Below are 13,593 nucleotides of genomic sequence, written 5' to 3' on the forward strand. Positions count from 1 at the left end.
CACTTGGCCTTGTTGAACTCCAGGACTCCAGCAACTACAGGAAGGATTGCTCCACTTTCTCAGTACCCCACCTGATATAGTTGTATGCTTTTCTGAAGTTCTTGTCCAGAATTGCAGCAGAGAGCCCAAAGTATTCCAGCTCCTTGCGCTTTTGTCTGTCGTCATAAAATGAGTAATATTCCAATGAGGAATCCACTAGTAGTTCTGCTTCCTTGTACCGGGAGAGGTCGCATAAAGAATATATAGCCTTCAGGAGGAGGTTCCACCAGTCATCTTTTGTCAGAACACTCGTGAGAACAGCAAAAATTGCTAAAAATATTGAAGTCAGTAAATTAAGAAAATTAAAACAAGACAGCTAAACTTTTAAAAAAGGTGCATATGTCAAAGTGATCTTTTCCAAAACATCTTAGCATTAACAAGTAAAATAAAAATAAAATATTTACTTTTTTCAGTTTAAGTGCAGTTTGTGAAATACCAGTGAAAACAACAGTCAAAACTTGGGAACAAATGGCGAGAAATACACACCATTCAAGTTGTAAACATACTACAGGAAGGCATTGAAATTACTCTTCCTGATCTACCAAATGGGGCTTAAGAATGTGTAGTCTGGCTCAGCTGAGACTGGGCCAGGTAAAAGAATCACACCACTTATGAAACATGGATCTCTATTATGTTCTAAACTTGCTTGCATTATCTTTGCACTGAGGAGAATGTTGGACCACACGATCTCTGGAGGTCCTTCTCAATTTAAATTATTCTGTAATCTTACTAATTTTCTCTGAACGGGGATTGTTCCCTAAGTTACAGCATCTTCATTTTTGCCACCTTCTTTGTCCAAGCAATAAAGCAATGTGAACAGGAACTGCATGGACTTAGCATGCACAACAATAACGTCTGTTGCATTCTTCAGAACTAAGGACTTCATCTTGGTGCTTTGTTTTTAATAAACATTTGTTACCTTTTGCATCGCAATTTGCTGTCTCTTGGTCGTCATTGTCAGAAATTTTATCCCTTGACACCTTAATAAGATAGAGGTGTCTCTCTCCAGATTTGGAACTAGATATCAAACACACCTGAGCTCTGCTCATTGCTACCTAGAAACAAATTTAAGGGCAGCATTTCAGATTACATTAACACATCCTATGACAAAGGCAGCTTTATGGCCGATCCACCTTGCTCGCGTTGTAGGCCAACACCCTCTGAAACTCAGAAATGCCACAACAGAGCAAGATCATGAGAGAACATTCCCGAGAGAAGTGTTATCTCTGCATTGTCGCATGCTCCCGTGCAAACCGGGCTACATGGAAGAAAGGTAAAAACTTTTCCCGGGACTGGAACATCCCCGTATACATTGAAATCAAAACTATTTGCACAGAAGCATAACAAGAACAATGCCTTCCTGTATCGGTTTCAGAAATATGTGGGTAGTCAGCTGTTCAACCAGTGCAACACAACAGAAATTACTCTGAGCAGATGGATAAATTTGAGGCCTTAATATCCCCCTCCCTCACTCCCTATTTAAAAACAAACTAAAAACAATTAACACAAAACCACCACCACTGCGTTTACTGGTGAAACACACCCTTTGGTCATTTTACCATAAGAAAGTGTTTTTAAAAAATTAAAAAATCAAAAGAAAATTGTTGAGATGGAAGGCAGTACCAACACTTGAAGAAAGCACTCTGCTGACTGCTGAAACGGTAAGAAGCAGCTTTAGTATTCAGTGTGTTCTACACACACTGAGAAACAGGGAACTGAAGTCACTTCATAAAATTATTAAGAATCACACACACAAGTGGTCCTCTGTTCCAAACACTACGGGCAGGAACACCAGTGTAGGCTCCCTACAAGGTTATTATCTAACCAAATTATGAAAGGATTTGCCTACAAAACCCCTAGCTTTCCTCCTGAGTGAGTTTGTCGCTTGTCTTAACCCAACTCACAGCTGTCAAGGGGAGCTGGAAAGATGGGCTTACCTTCAGCAGCATTGCCAGCATTGTCAGTAAAGTGTCGATGTAACCATACGTTTTGCCCTGGGAATACAACAGTGTCGAACGATGGAGGAGTAGCTTTAATTCCTAGATAATATTGAACATCATTATTCAACACCTTGCACAGAGACTAAATTTATAAAACAAACAATTTTGACTCAATACAGTACTGATACGATTGTAAAAGCTTCTAGAAAGCTGTGAGAATCTTAGCAGCAGCAGGTAAGATCTCCCTCAACTGCCCTGCAGTAGTTACCGTTTCAAATTCTCAAATTTCAGAGCAATTCGGTGTGTCTTACCTACAGCGAAGGTGCTGCTGGGGAGGGGGTACAGAACCTTTGCTACCCCAACCAACAGGGGCCAAACCATGTAGCTTATAAGTAGCGACTGTCGATCAACTTGGTGCAAAGTGACTGGTGTCAAGACTGGTTGTCAGTGCCCAGGAGCTTGTACGTCACACAGAAGTAATCAGGTGGGACAGGAGAAACACTGATAAAATGGTCAAGGAGAAAGAGCCACGAACACTCATCCCTGACAGTCTACTGATCCAATGCTGTGCCCTAAAGGCTCACCGTGCTGTAGCCAAGCAAGTCTCCATCCCTGTTCCCATACAGTGGACATCTCTGGAAAATAACATATGCTAAACTGGAAGCAGAGAACACTTTACCCACCTGCTGGGCAGCGTTCGCATCCTGAGCCAGTGTATCTGGATCATACATGGGTTCCAGAGCCTCCAGAGCTTTTTCAGGTCGGCCCAGCTGCTGCTGAAGGGTTGAAAGTGAGATTCTTGCATCCAGGTGCAATGGAGCAAGATCAACCACTTTGCCATAGCTCTCTGCGGCACGCTCCATGTGTCCCAAAGCCTTCAAGCACTCTAGAAATACCGTAAACAACACAATACACTTAAATGGCAGAAAAAGAAGATTTCAAAGCTTGCAAAAGTTAACATACTTTTCAGATAGTTTTACAGTTAAAACCACTCAAGACGTACTATTAAAGTGAAAACGTTCAGAAACATGTACTGATGCATACACAGTTTCAGGTAAAGCATCACCAGTTGACACAGGATGGAATGCAGAATAGGTGATGTTTCACCTACAGGAATATAAAGTATTTTTAATTGAAGTGAATTTCAGTCTACATGAAGAATAAGAAAACACCCCACGACATGACTGTCATAATAAACTCCAATTACAGTTTAGCAAATACCAGTTATCATTCAACATGTGAATCTAAAATTCCAGTGATCTCAGGTAAGGGTCCCTGGAAATGCTCAGCACTGTATTATCATCTCTTAGCGCCACGTGTTCAGCATTCCTGATTCTTCTCACCCGCGTGCCGAAGCCAGACAACAGCCAAGTTGTATCGTTCCGAACAGACGAGGGAACTCAAGAGAGGCAGTGCTGAGCTGTATTCTCCAACATCCAGAAATGCCTCTGCAACATCCAAATACAAGTCACCCATTTCTTCTGGATTTTGTTCCACCAGAGTGGTCAAAAGAGGCTTCAAAAAAAACACACAAAAAGCACAAATAACCAAGGAGAACATTTCTTTAAGATATGGTCATTGGAAGCTGACATTTTTATGCTATGATTTTTATTCTACATGCATTCTGAACTACACTTCCTTTATTTAAATGCTGGTTTAAAAGAGGAAACTAAAGATCTGAATTTTGGAATAGCTGAAAAAGCCACGTTTTCCTATTCTAGACATTTCACATCCAATGGGTGAAAGTGCCCATCAGTGAGGAGTGCTCTTTACGAAAGAACAGTCTTCCTATTTAGTACAGCTTTGAAACAAAGCGGAGATGTGTTCCTTAGTGTTGAACAACTTTGCACGGTGACCCTGGGCCCGCACCGCACATGGGCTGTGATTTACTGTGCTTTAGTAATACTTCCCCCAGAGGCATAATTATAAGGACAAAACCCAGGATTTCTGCTACTACAGGTTTGTCAGTCGTCTCTCTTGGAACGGGAGGGAAGCAAAAAGAATCCCCACAGCTCTCTCAATTACCTCAGTCATACGAAGACAGGAAAAATTTCTTGCTTTGGTAATTTAGTAGAACACGCCCCAACTTCTGAGTTGGTTTCTACTTACACTGAGCGGCTCTAGGATGTTCAAGTGAACCAAGCACACCATCAGCTTGACTGTGATGTCTATGGGAACGCCCTCAGGTATGTGGCAGCTGACTTTCTCCACAGCTGTGAGAAGATAAAGAATTCCTTTCCGAACCCAAGGCAAGCACTTTGCAAGCTCCACATCCCCTCCAGACCATCTTCAGCTCCACTCTCGTTGACATTAGCAACTGTTGGTGTAGGCTGGGCCTCTCCCCTTCCTTTGTATCTTTCCTGATAGTTGGAACAACTTCTTCCAACTCTCTCTGGTCCTAACAATTTCATCTCAAGTATCAAGTGCTGACAGTCTGCATCGAGTACAACAGCAGGATCCCATAGGATGTACTTGGAGCATTCGCCCTCTTAAGATGTGCTTGCTTCATAAAGCTCTCCTTTAGCAATTCATACACCTGTACCCTCCTGCTTTCTGAAGGCAATACCCCACATTAAGATATTTGCTCTTAATAACCCATCCTGTGCCACCAGGGCTCTTGCTGTACACACTGTAAAGCTCCACTAACTACAGCGTTTTACACAACACAGTGCAAACTGATGACAAAGTAGTTACCCATGACAATACTAGCAAATTAAAGGTCACACAGTAAACCTCCACTATTATATTTCCTTTACATGCAGTCATGATACCTCCTTAATGACTGTGCTGGATTCAGCCAGGAAAGAGTTAAATCTTTAATTTTTGTTTAATTTTTCCTTCACCTCAATTCTTCTACCAGACATTTGAAAGGTGAATGTTGTAACCTGAGAAGACTGATTTCCAACATAAGGTTTCCCGATTCCCTTCTATGTCCACATCCAGTTACTGCAAATCATAACATGCACATTAAGTTGTTAATTCTCTGAACAACTTAATGCCCAGCATAACAGAAACAGTTCACCTACTGACAAAATGAAAAAGTTTCTTTTCCAAGTGGGTGAGCCCTGGGAGAATGCTTTTGGCTTTGGTGGCTGGCTGAGTTACAAGTGAGTTCTAAGTAAAAGAAGACAGCACACAAAAAAACCTTTTCTGGATGAAGCCCTAATTCTCTGCTGTCAGAAATCTCTCCCAGTTTTTCTACAACTGCAGCCTGGTTCCTGAGCATATGATCAGTTCACAGACTTGTACAAAATTAAAAAATGAAATTACTTACCTGCAGCGCTGGGTTCAGAAGCTGGATGACTTTGGTCCTCAGTCACCGCCTCCTGGCTTTCCTGAGTTTTTACCACTGCCCCTGTATCTTTATAAAAAGATTAACAGATTACCGTGGTAGCACCAGCTAAGCCAAAAGTTACTTGCTTGTGAATACAGAACTGATAGGTAGCTTACTCTGAAAAGGGGACTTTAACTTTTTTTGAATGCTTCCTGCTCTGCTGTCCTTCAAAAAAAAAAAACCAAAAAAACCCAAAACCAACCCCAAAGCAACAAAGGGTGGGGAACCAAGCTCTTGGGTAGTTTAGAAGCTTTGCCTTAAGGAGTTACACACCCCAGGTAATTAGGCAACGCTGAATTATAATTCCGCCACTCATAGTTTTGCTTGTTACAAATTATCTGTTAAAAGTATCAGGACAGTCATTCAATTGTATTTTTACAATTAAAAATGATCCATTAAAACAAAAAGCCAACAGAAGTACAGACTGTCTTACGGAGCTGGCATGCTGCAATCATTCTACAGCCCAAAGAAACATTGTCAGACTTAAATGATGACTTTCACAAAGCAGGTTTCTCAAGGACAATCTACTTTGTTCAATTACAAGCTAGTGCCCCTAGATTTGTATATACCAAAATGTTTAAGTGTTTAATAACAGAAGTGGAGTTTATGAAGACTATCAGTCTCTGGTCAAAGGCTGATATTCTTGAGTATAGATGCCACTAAGCTTATCTAATTTTTTTCCAGAAGCTATTTAGCTGGCAGAAATAACTGATCTTATGTGAACACTCAGAGGAATGTTTAGAACATTAAAGGGCCTCCAGTTGCCTGGAGAGAAGTCCTTGTCCTTAATGAGTCAGCAGGGCTAATTGGACATCAGAGTAACTCCTTATAGAAAGCTGAGGTCATGCCATGTAATTCATTAAAAACACTGAAAAGTTTCAAAAGAGAAAAGCCTGTCAACATCAAAATATACCCGTGTGCTGAAAAGGCAACGGAAAGAAAGATGTCACATTAGATGAACAGCAGGGTCATACTAACTGCTTGTTAGCTCCTACCTTTTTTCTCCTCAGTTGGACTTACTTCTGATACTTTCTTTTCAAGGACAATTCCTGCAAAATCTGTAATAACCTAAAACAGACGAGTAACACAGATCATTTCAAAGATTTAAAGGATATATGGAGTAACTAGCCCCCATGGCAGTGATGTTAGACAGCACAAAAGTTATCAGAAGAAAAGCTGCATTAATTTCACATGGGCTGAGTTGACTAGTATTGACTTTGATCACCTTATGTCTTTGACCACTATTTTTAGACTACTTCGATGATCCAACCAGAACCTCTTCAGCAAATACAGCAGTCACTTTCGTCACAACTAGAAAAGCTTTTAACCTTTATAGCTCTTTGAATGCCTTTTAGAAGACTGAAAGACAGCACAGCACCAGGTAAAGACCTAAGCTCCCCACAGATCTTTCCAAAGTGCTCCAAGGGTTCCTCAGCCTAATGCACTGCAAGGAAACTGCATGGTTTGTCTCCGTTAAAAAAAAAATGCAGGTGTGTAAAAGACTGTTGGTCTAAGACCCAGTGAGGGTTGGTATTTCTGTTCATGGATTGAAAAGTAAATATTTAAGTCATTACTGTTACCAAAACAAGAGTGATAACATAGAGTACATGGCCCTATAGAAGAACATACCAGATGACTGTATTGAGATAATTAACTTTTAAAGGCTCAGTTTACCAGCTCAAACACAGATTCAGCTATCCAGGAACAGGAAGCACCATCACAGGAATAGATCCGAGGAGAATCGTCAAAAAGAAACAAGGGAACAGTTCTGCAACTGAGTACTCTATTAATAAATCTGGCAGCTATATACATAAAATTCACTGCTTGTTTTTTAAAGTGGGGAAAAGTACAGAGAAGGGTGAGAGGAATTGTTTGCAAGCTTGCGATGGATGCTTTGCACTGACAGGGAGAGATGTAAATAAAATGTTAGAGAGAAAAAAAATAGAGGTAATTTACTATCAGCAAATAAGAATGTTCACAAGGAGAAGTCTCAACTAGTCGTGTCGCTTCAGCCTATCTTGGAAAGCATAACAATGGCCAGCTACTGAAGTCTTTCCTCTCAAAGCCACACCAAATCAACTCGGAAACATGCCTCAAAAGTGATGGTTAAAAGCCACTAGCACAAATTTGGAACAGATAAGCCATCTGCTCCAATTCCCGATGCCTTAGAGTCACGATGTATTGCCTTTCTGGAATTCATGCATGATGCTTAACGCATAAATTACGAGTCATAACAGAAGTATGGCAGATCAGAGCATGAGGGCCTGCATTTGAACCATTAGACCACTTAGGGTCACCCTTTTCACCTTCAACCTAGAGAGAGTCCTTTGCTGGTAGTACTCACAAAACCACCTCATAGGTCCTCACTGGCTAATAAGGTTATGGCAATTGTAGAGAAGGAAAGGAAGGATCCCAAAATTTTAAACCTGAAACAGCATACAAGTCTATCAGCTTCCAACTTATTAAATCAAGCCATTAATTTCAATGCTAATTACAACAGAACTGATAGACAGCAATCTGTATCTGATTATCACTGTAGAAACATGACCATATTTAAGCACTGCAGGAATATAAACCGTCCATCCTGACCAGCAAAGAGATGCTGAACACGATACAGGAATACATTCAATTCTCCATACCGCCAATGCTTTGTCATACTGTTTGGAAGAAATATGTAGTTCGGCTGCAATGTTAACATCTTCCATGGAGACAAGGCTCTGGTGTTTGGTAAAGGCTTCTTCTATTATCTCAATAGCAGAGGTCACATCATTGGCTTCATAATAACTCCTATAAAACACAGATATGAGATATTCAGTCTTTGAGATAACTGACAATATGTACTTTGAACACCAGCAGAAGGAATTTAATATTTATTTTATTTTTGCCTGCTAGCAAATATTTTCATTAGCAAGAGTAAGTTACAAAAGACAGTGAAAAGGGTGTGTGTTTTCTTTCCTTACAACCGCTGACAATTTTTATGTATTTCAAATAATTATCATTTTTTCCTCACCGCTATGTTTGGTCATTCCTGGGGTTCTCATCACACCCATCTCCAGCCAGGTATCATTAACGTGGTTTCAGAAAAACCTTCATTAATAATATTCTTACAACACAGGTCCTTGCATTTTTTTTTGGAGCATTTCACAACCACAAAGATCAAAAGATTTAAACTGCTTTGAAACAGGCCACTAACAGCTTTCTGCAAGTTATGCATGAGAAAGCTGAGAAATAAAGTAGTTAAACAACTTAGAAAAAACTATGGTAAGAGCACTACACGCTTTAACCACAAGCCTTCTCTGTCTCAGGCAAGCGTCTGTGACTTGATCTGCTCTCATTAGCAGAAAAGGGGAGGAAGCAGACTTATACTTGCTCCAGAAACAAATCACAAATGACATATAAACCATATTCTGTTGCAGATGGTTTATATTTCAGATTGAACACTTGCTTTCATTCAGATTTGCTGACAGTAAGTTTCCAGGTCTCTAGTAGTATTATATAGATTAAAAATGTCCTGCACTTGTATATAACTGTATACTATTAGCATTTTTCCAGTGTTCAGTATTTGAATTTTATTCTCTTATTCTAAGAGAGTGCAACACTTCTAAGATGACACATTGATCCTACACAGGATAATTCCCACAGGTCAGGCTTTGAAAACATCACAATAGCTGTGGGGTGCATGCTTGTGAGCAGGTCACTCCCAGCAAAATCACCTGCATTATCTGATTTCAGCTACATACCCAGCTTGAATCAGCTGCAGAGCTTATTAACCATCAGGTTTTGAGCAACTCTGGAAAACTAGATCACAGTATTTTAAAATCCAACTTACTTTGCCATGTCTCTAGCCAACTGCATAAAGCGCTCTCCATCAGAGGGAGAGAGAAGATTCAAAATACGCCTGTAGCCATCCATAGCCATCTTATGTTCCCCCAGCTGTTCATATAGGCTCGATCTCTCCCAGAGATAACGCACATTCGTGGGGTCGTATTTCAGAGCTACAAGAAAAAGCATATTAGTAGCCTAGTTCAGGAAAAGCAACAATGGATTTCACATTCATTTCCTTGACTAGATGAGTGTGAACGGACACACACAAAGTTTTTGTAAGAAAAGGACATCTTGTATTAAACATTCATGAACCTTTTACCAAAGTCTGGACAGAGGTACCAGATTCTGAGCAAACTGCAGCAAACTAAATTAGAAAGCAGAATTAAGCAAAATTATTTCCATTAGCACCAGCATTTCTTTTAAACTATTAAAATGGTTGCTACACTACCTTTTGTGTAGCAAAAAACAGCTTGTTTGATATTGTCCTGTTCCAGTGACATTTCTGCTAGTCTAACCCACTCCTCAGTATCACTCGGATTTAAGTGAGCTGCAATCAGTTCAAACTGCAACGACTTCTCCATATCACCCTGGTCTTCGTAGATCATGGCAAGAGTGGAAAAGGGCTCATGAGCAAGAGGAGCTGTGGAAAGACAAAAAGAATTATTAAAAACTATTGGTTTAAAAACACTTTGAAAACAAGTAACTTGTCTTTCTGCAAACAACAGGCATCAGAATTACATGAAAGATAACACTGCTCTGTTTAAATTAATAAAACAACTTTCAGGCAAGCTTCCAGTTCCCTTTTATAAATTATTAAACAGCCTGACTGAATCTAATAACAATTTATAGCACTATTCCACACTGGAAGTCATACTGATATTCATACCTTGGTACTAAAACAATAAAAGCAAACTGTGCAAAGCTAAGCAAAGGCCCAAGCCTTCCCAGAATTAAGGTGCTGGCTTCTTTTTGTAAGCAAAACAATAAAGGAAAGACAATACACATTCTTAATTCCATGCTACTTCTACAGTGACTTCCTTGTACTGAGTATTTTCACCATCAGGGCAGCCCACACTGATTTTCCTGATGCACACAACAGTTTCTCCCCATCCTGGGAGCTAAAAGGTTTCACCGTTCTAAACACACCTTGTCGAATGATTTCCATGCACATCAGAATAGCCTCCTCACGTTCTCCTCGAGCAAACCTGATATTGGCCTCTCCCATCAGACCCCTCAAGGCACGAGGAAGTTTACTGCGAGGTCTTTTCTCCTAAATGGAAAAGGGACGTTATTGCTACCGAGGATTCAGCTGTGCTCAAATTCAGGAGACGTCAGTCACACGGGCGCTTAACACAACCTAGTACCAAGTTATTTAAGTACTAGCGATATTAAAATGTCTGACCAAAACACTTGATAATTGTCATAACCGGCAGAGTAACTCTGGTATCCAACAAAAATACAATGCAGACAAGGGAAAACCTCACTTCATTATTTTTGAAAGCTTTCAAACAGTAATCGAGAGAAATTTTGAAAGAACAAAGACAGGTGACACCAACAGAAGCAGAAGTAGCCTACACCAAGTTACTTTCACGCAAGTTTCTCAGGAGGTAGCTAAAATCCCACCACTGGCATTTACGCACTATGCTTCAGGAGACACAGGGAAGTTTCATGAAAGCTTAATACTTGCTTTCATCATTTTCTTGGTCTCTCGATTGAGTACCATCTCCAACACAAAAACATCTCCAGCTGTGGGTTGCTCAGTAGTTTCTTCTTCCTCTCCTTCTTCTTCTTCCTCTTCCTCTTCATCCTCCTCTTCCTCTTCATTTTCCCCAAGCATGGATGCAAAGACCCGATGAACAGATTTACTGACACCATCTGAAGTTTCCCCTGGTTGAGAAAGAAATGAAAAAGGTTTATGATATAATCAAGAGTACACACTGCTTATCAGCACAAGTGCAGAGAAAACTGAATTCTTCACAATTAGCAGCCACTTGAAACAGCTATTCTACAAGAAAAAGGCCTGCAGAAATGCAGAAAAGCCATTATCCACCTCTTTGGTTTTAAAACTCTGCATTATTCATCATCAATGCTTAAAATACCCCAGCCGCTAACATTTTTTGGATATTTGAAATGAAAGCATGGAGAAACACACAGAGCGAGGCAACAGTTTATTCAACATTTTTCTCAGTCCACACAAGAGAAGCATATTAAGCAATTTTCAAGCACTGAACCAGTTGGATGGAATAAAGCTTTTCAGCTGAAGAGGCTAAGAGAGCAAACAATTATACTGAACGATAATGCAGCAACCGTTTTTTGGAAGTAACTGAGAACAAGAAATTGTAATCATTCCATCCATGACCATAAGTACCTTTCAGTGTGTGTAAATGCAAAATGCAGATTATTCACATTTCTCCAGAAAAAGAAACAACAGAATTCTTTACCATAAATAACAATATGATGCAACATATCCAAACCAAATATTCTTAAAGCATACAACTTTAAAATTTTTCACATTTTTTTAATTACAACTTTCCATTACAAAGTTGACCCAAAGTTATAACTGCCCACAAGTCTGTACCTCTGAAAAATATCAAAACATGTAGTGTTCAGAGGTCTCAGCCGGGGGATTGGGCATCTAAAGATTTGATAAAATAACCACCACACTATCACACTGGGACTGAAAAAGAAATCTATCACATATTGCCTATATACGAGAGGGAATTGGGTAATACACCTGAGGTTAGGGTTATTTTTTTCTCACTTGGATATATTTTGTTATTTATATTCTGACATGGATATTAAGCATCCTTGGCTGCAGGAATCATTTAAAGACTGTAGCAGATTAGCTCTGAAGATTCACATAGCAAAAGTGATTTTAACAATGACCATTTAACAATCTAACATTTTCCTCCTGAATATCCTAGGACGGATTTTAATAGCAACTCAGTGACTAATATGATTAATGCTTCCTTGATTCTGACTGTTCTTGAGACTTCTGTGTTCTCTGTTAGTAAGAGCAAAAGGGGCACAGGATCAACAAGCACTGATACAAACTGAAGAGAAAAGTGCTGCTCCTACCACTTCCTGCAAGTCCTTTCTCTTTGTAGGAAGCACAGGGAAGTTAAGCTTATTTTGCTAAGGCATCTAAGGAGATATTACCGTTCCAGTTACTGCACAAAGAAAGCCAGACAGGGAATCTGTAGCTAGGAATATCCCCCAGAAAATAAGGAGAGAAATACATATAGGCACTCTAAACAGGCCAAAGGATAAGTGAGCAGGAGAAAAAATGAAAGAAATAAAAGAATCTCCTCTTTTTAGCTACTTCATTTCACTTTGGATGACAATGGAAGCATGCAACACTCACACAGCAGAATCAAATATTCTGAAACACTGAAGTCTCAGGAAAAGCCTAGCAAAGAGATGAACAGGTAAGTAGCCAGAATAAAACAGATGAAGACTTTTCAGTTAAGTTAAAAACTTCAAATTATTTGTAATTTTAGAGAGAGTAAATAATTGAGACCATGTGATTAAGAAGTCAGAAGGGGAAAAATGGAGGGTTTCCCAGAAAAAGATGACCAATTGGCCAGATCCAGCCCCTTAAATGCATTGAACAAAGCTAAAACCCTGGCTATGACTTTGAAGTTCCTACAAAGATGTACATTCTAACAATGGCACTACCTGAGGGGTTCTACAAGAAAGCTGGAGAGGCAATATTTACAAAGGCCTGTAGTGACAGGACAAGGGTAGAATGGGTTTAAATTGAAAGCAGGGAGATTTAGATTGGATATCAGGAAGCAGTTCTTCCCAGAGGGGGTGGGGAGGCACTGGAACAGGTTGCCCAGAAAAGCTGTGGATGCCCCATCCCTGGATGTGTTCAAGGCCAGGCTGGATGAGGCTTTGAGCAACCTGGTCTAGTGGAAGGTGTCCCTGCCCATGGCAGGGGGTTGGAACTAGATGATCTTTAAGGTGCCTTCCAACCCAAACCATTCTGTGATTCTACAATGTGCTTCAATACCCATAGGTTCAAAAGAAGCAGGCAGGTATTTATAAACAGTCAGATATCAAAGAGAAGATGCTTTCAATAACCTTTTAAATAGATTTTTCACTGAAATTATGATGTTAACATTTACCGTCAGTTTCATCCTGACTTTTGGATTTCCCAGATGCTTTTCTGGATGAAGATGGAGCCTCTACATCTTCAGTGTTTTCCTCAGCAGATGCATTTTCACCATCCTATGCACACCAACGATATTAGTTATCAGCTTTATAACATGACTTGTTCCTATTTCCCCTAATATTTACAATTAGCATTTAGACCACGGGTTTCCAGCCTTTGAACTGCTAGTGAAACAGGTGGAATAACTGCCATATTTTAAAAAGAACAAAACCCTGCATTACTTGCTTTCAAGACATTTATATTCTTATCAATATGAGGTGACTCGGCTGGTGACTGTT

General features: G+C 39.9%; 1 protein-coding gene across 1 annotated transcript; it reads right to left on the reverse strand.

Moving 5' to 3' along the window:
• Positions 1-71: 71 nt before the first annotated feature.
• GTF3C3 (general transcription factor IIIC, polypeptide 3, 102kDa) lies at positions 72-13,371 on the reverse strand (the record flags this gene model as incomplete). The annotated part of the gene is made up of 14 exons (XM_010155400.1): positions 72-309; positions 959-1,094; positions 1,977-2,078; positions 2,663-2,865; positions 3,323-3,494; positions 4,089-4,192; positions 5,254-5,340; positions 6,309-6,381; positions 7,953-8,100; positions 9,143-9,308; positions 9,587-9,778; positions 10,285-10,408; positions 10,826-11,025; positions 13,269-13,371. Coding segments are annotated over 14 exons (2,048 nt in total), but the record flags the coding sequence as incomplete, so codon positions are not given.
• Between the last annotated feature and the right edge of the window lie 222 nt (positions 13,372-13,593).

The sequence above is a fragment of the Eurypyga helias genome, unplaced genomic scaffold, assembly GCF_000690775.1.
Source record: "Eurypyga helias isolate BGI_N326 unplaced genomic scaffold, ASM69077v1 scaffold43940, whole genome shotgun sequence".
NCBI lineage: Eukaryota > Metazoa > Chordata > Aves > Eurypygiformes > Eurypygidae > Eurypyga > Eurypyga helias.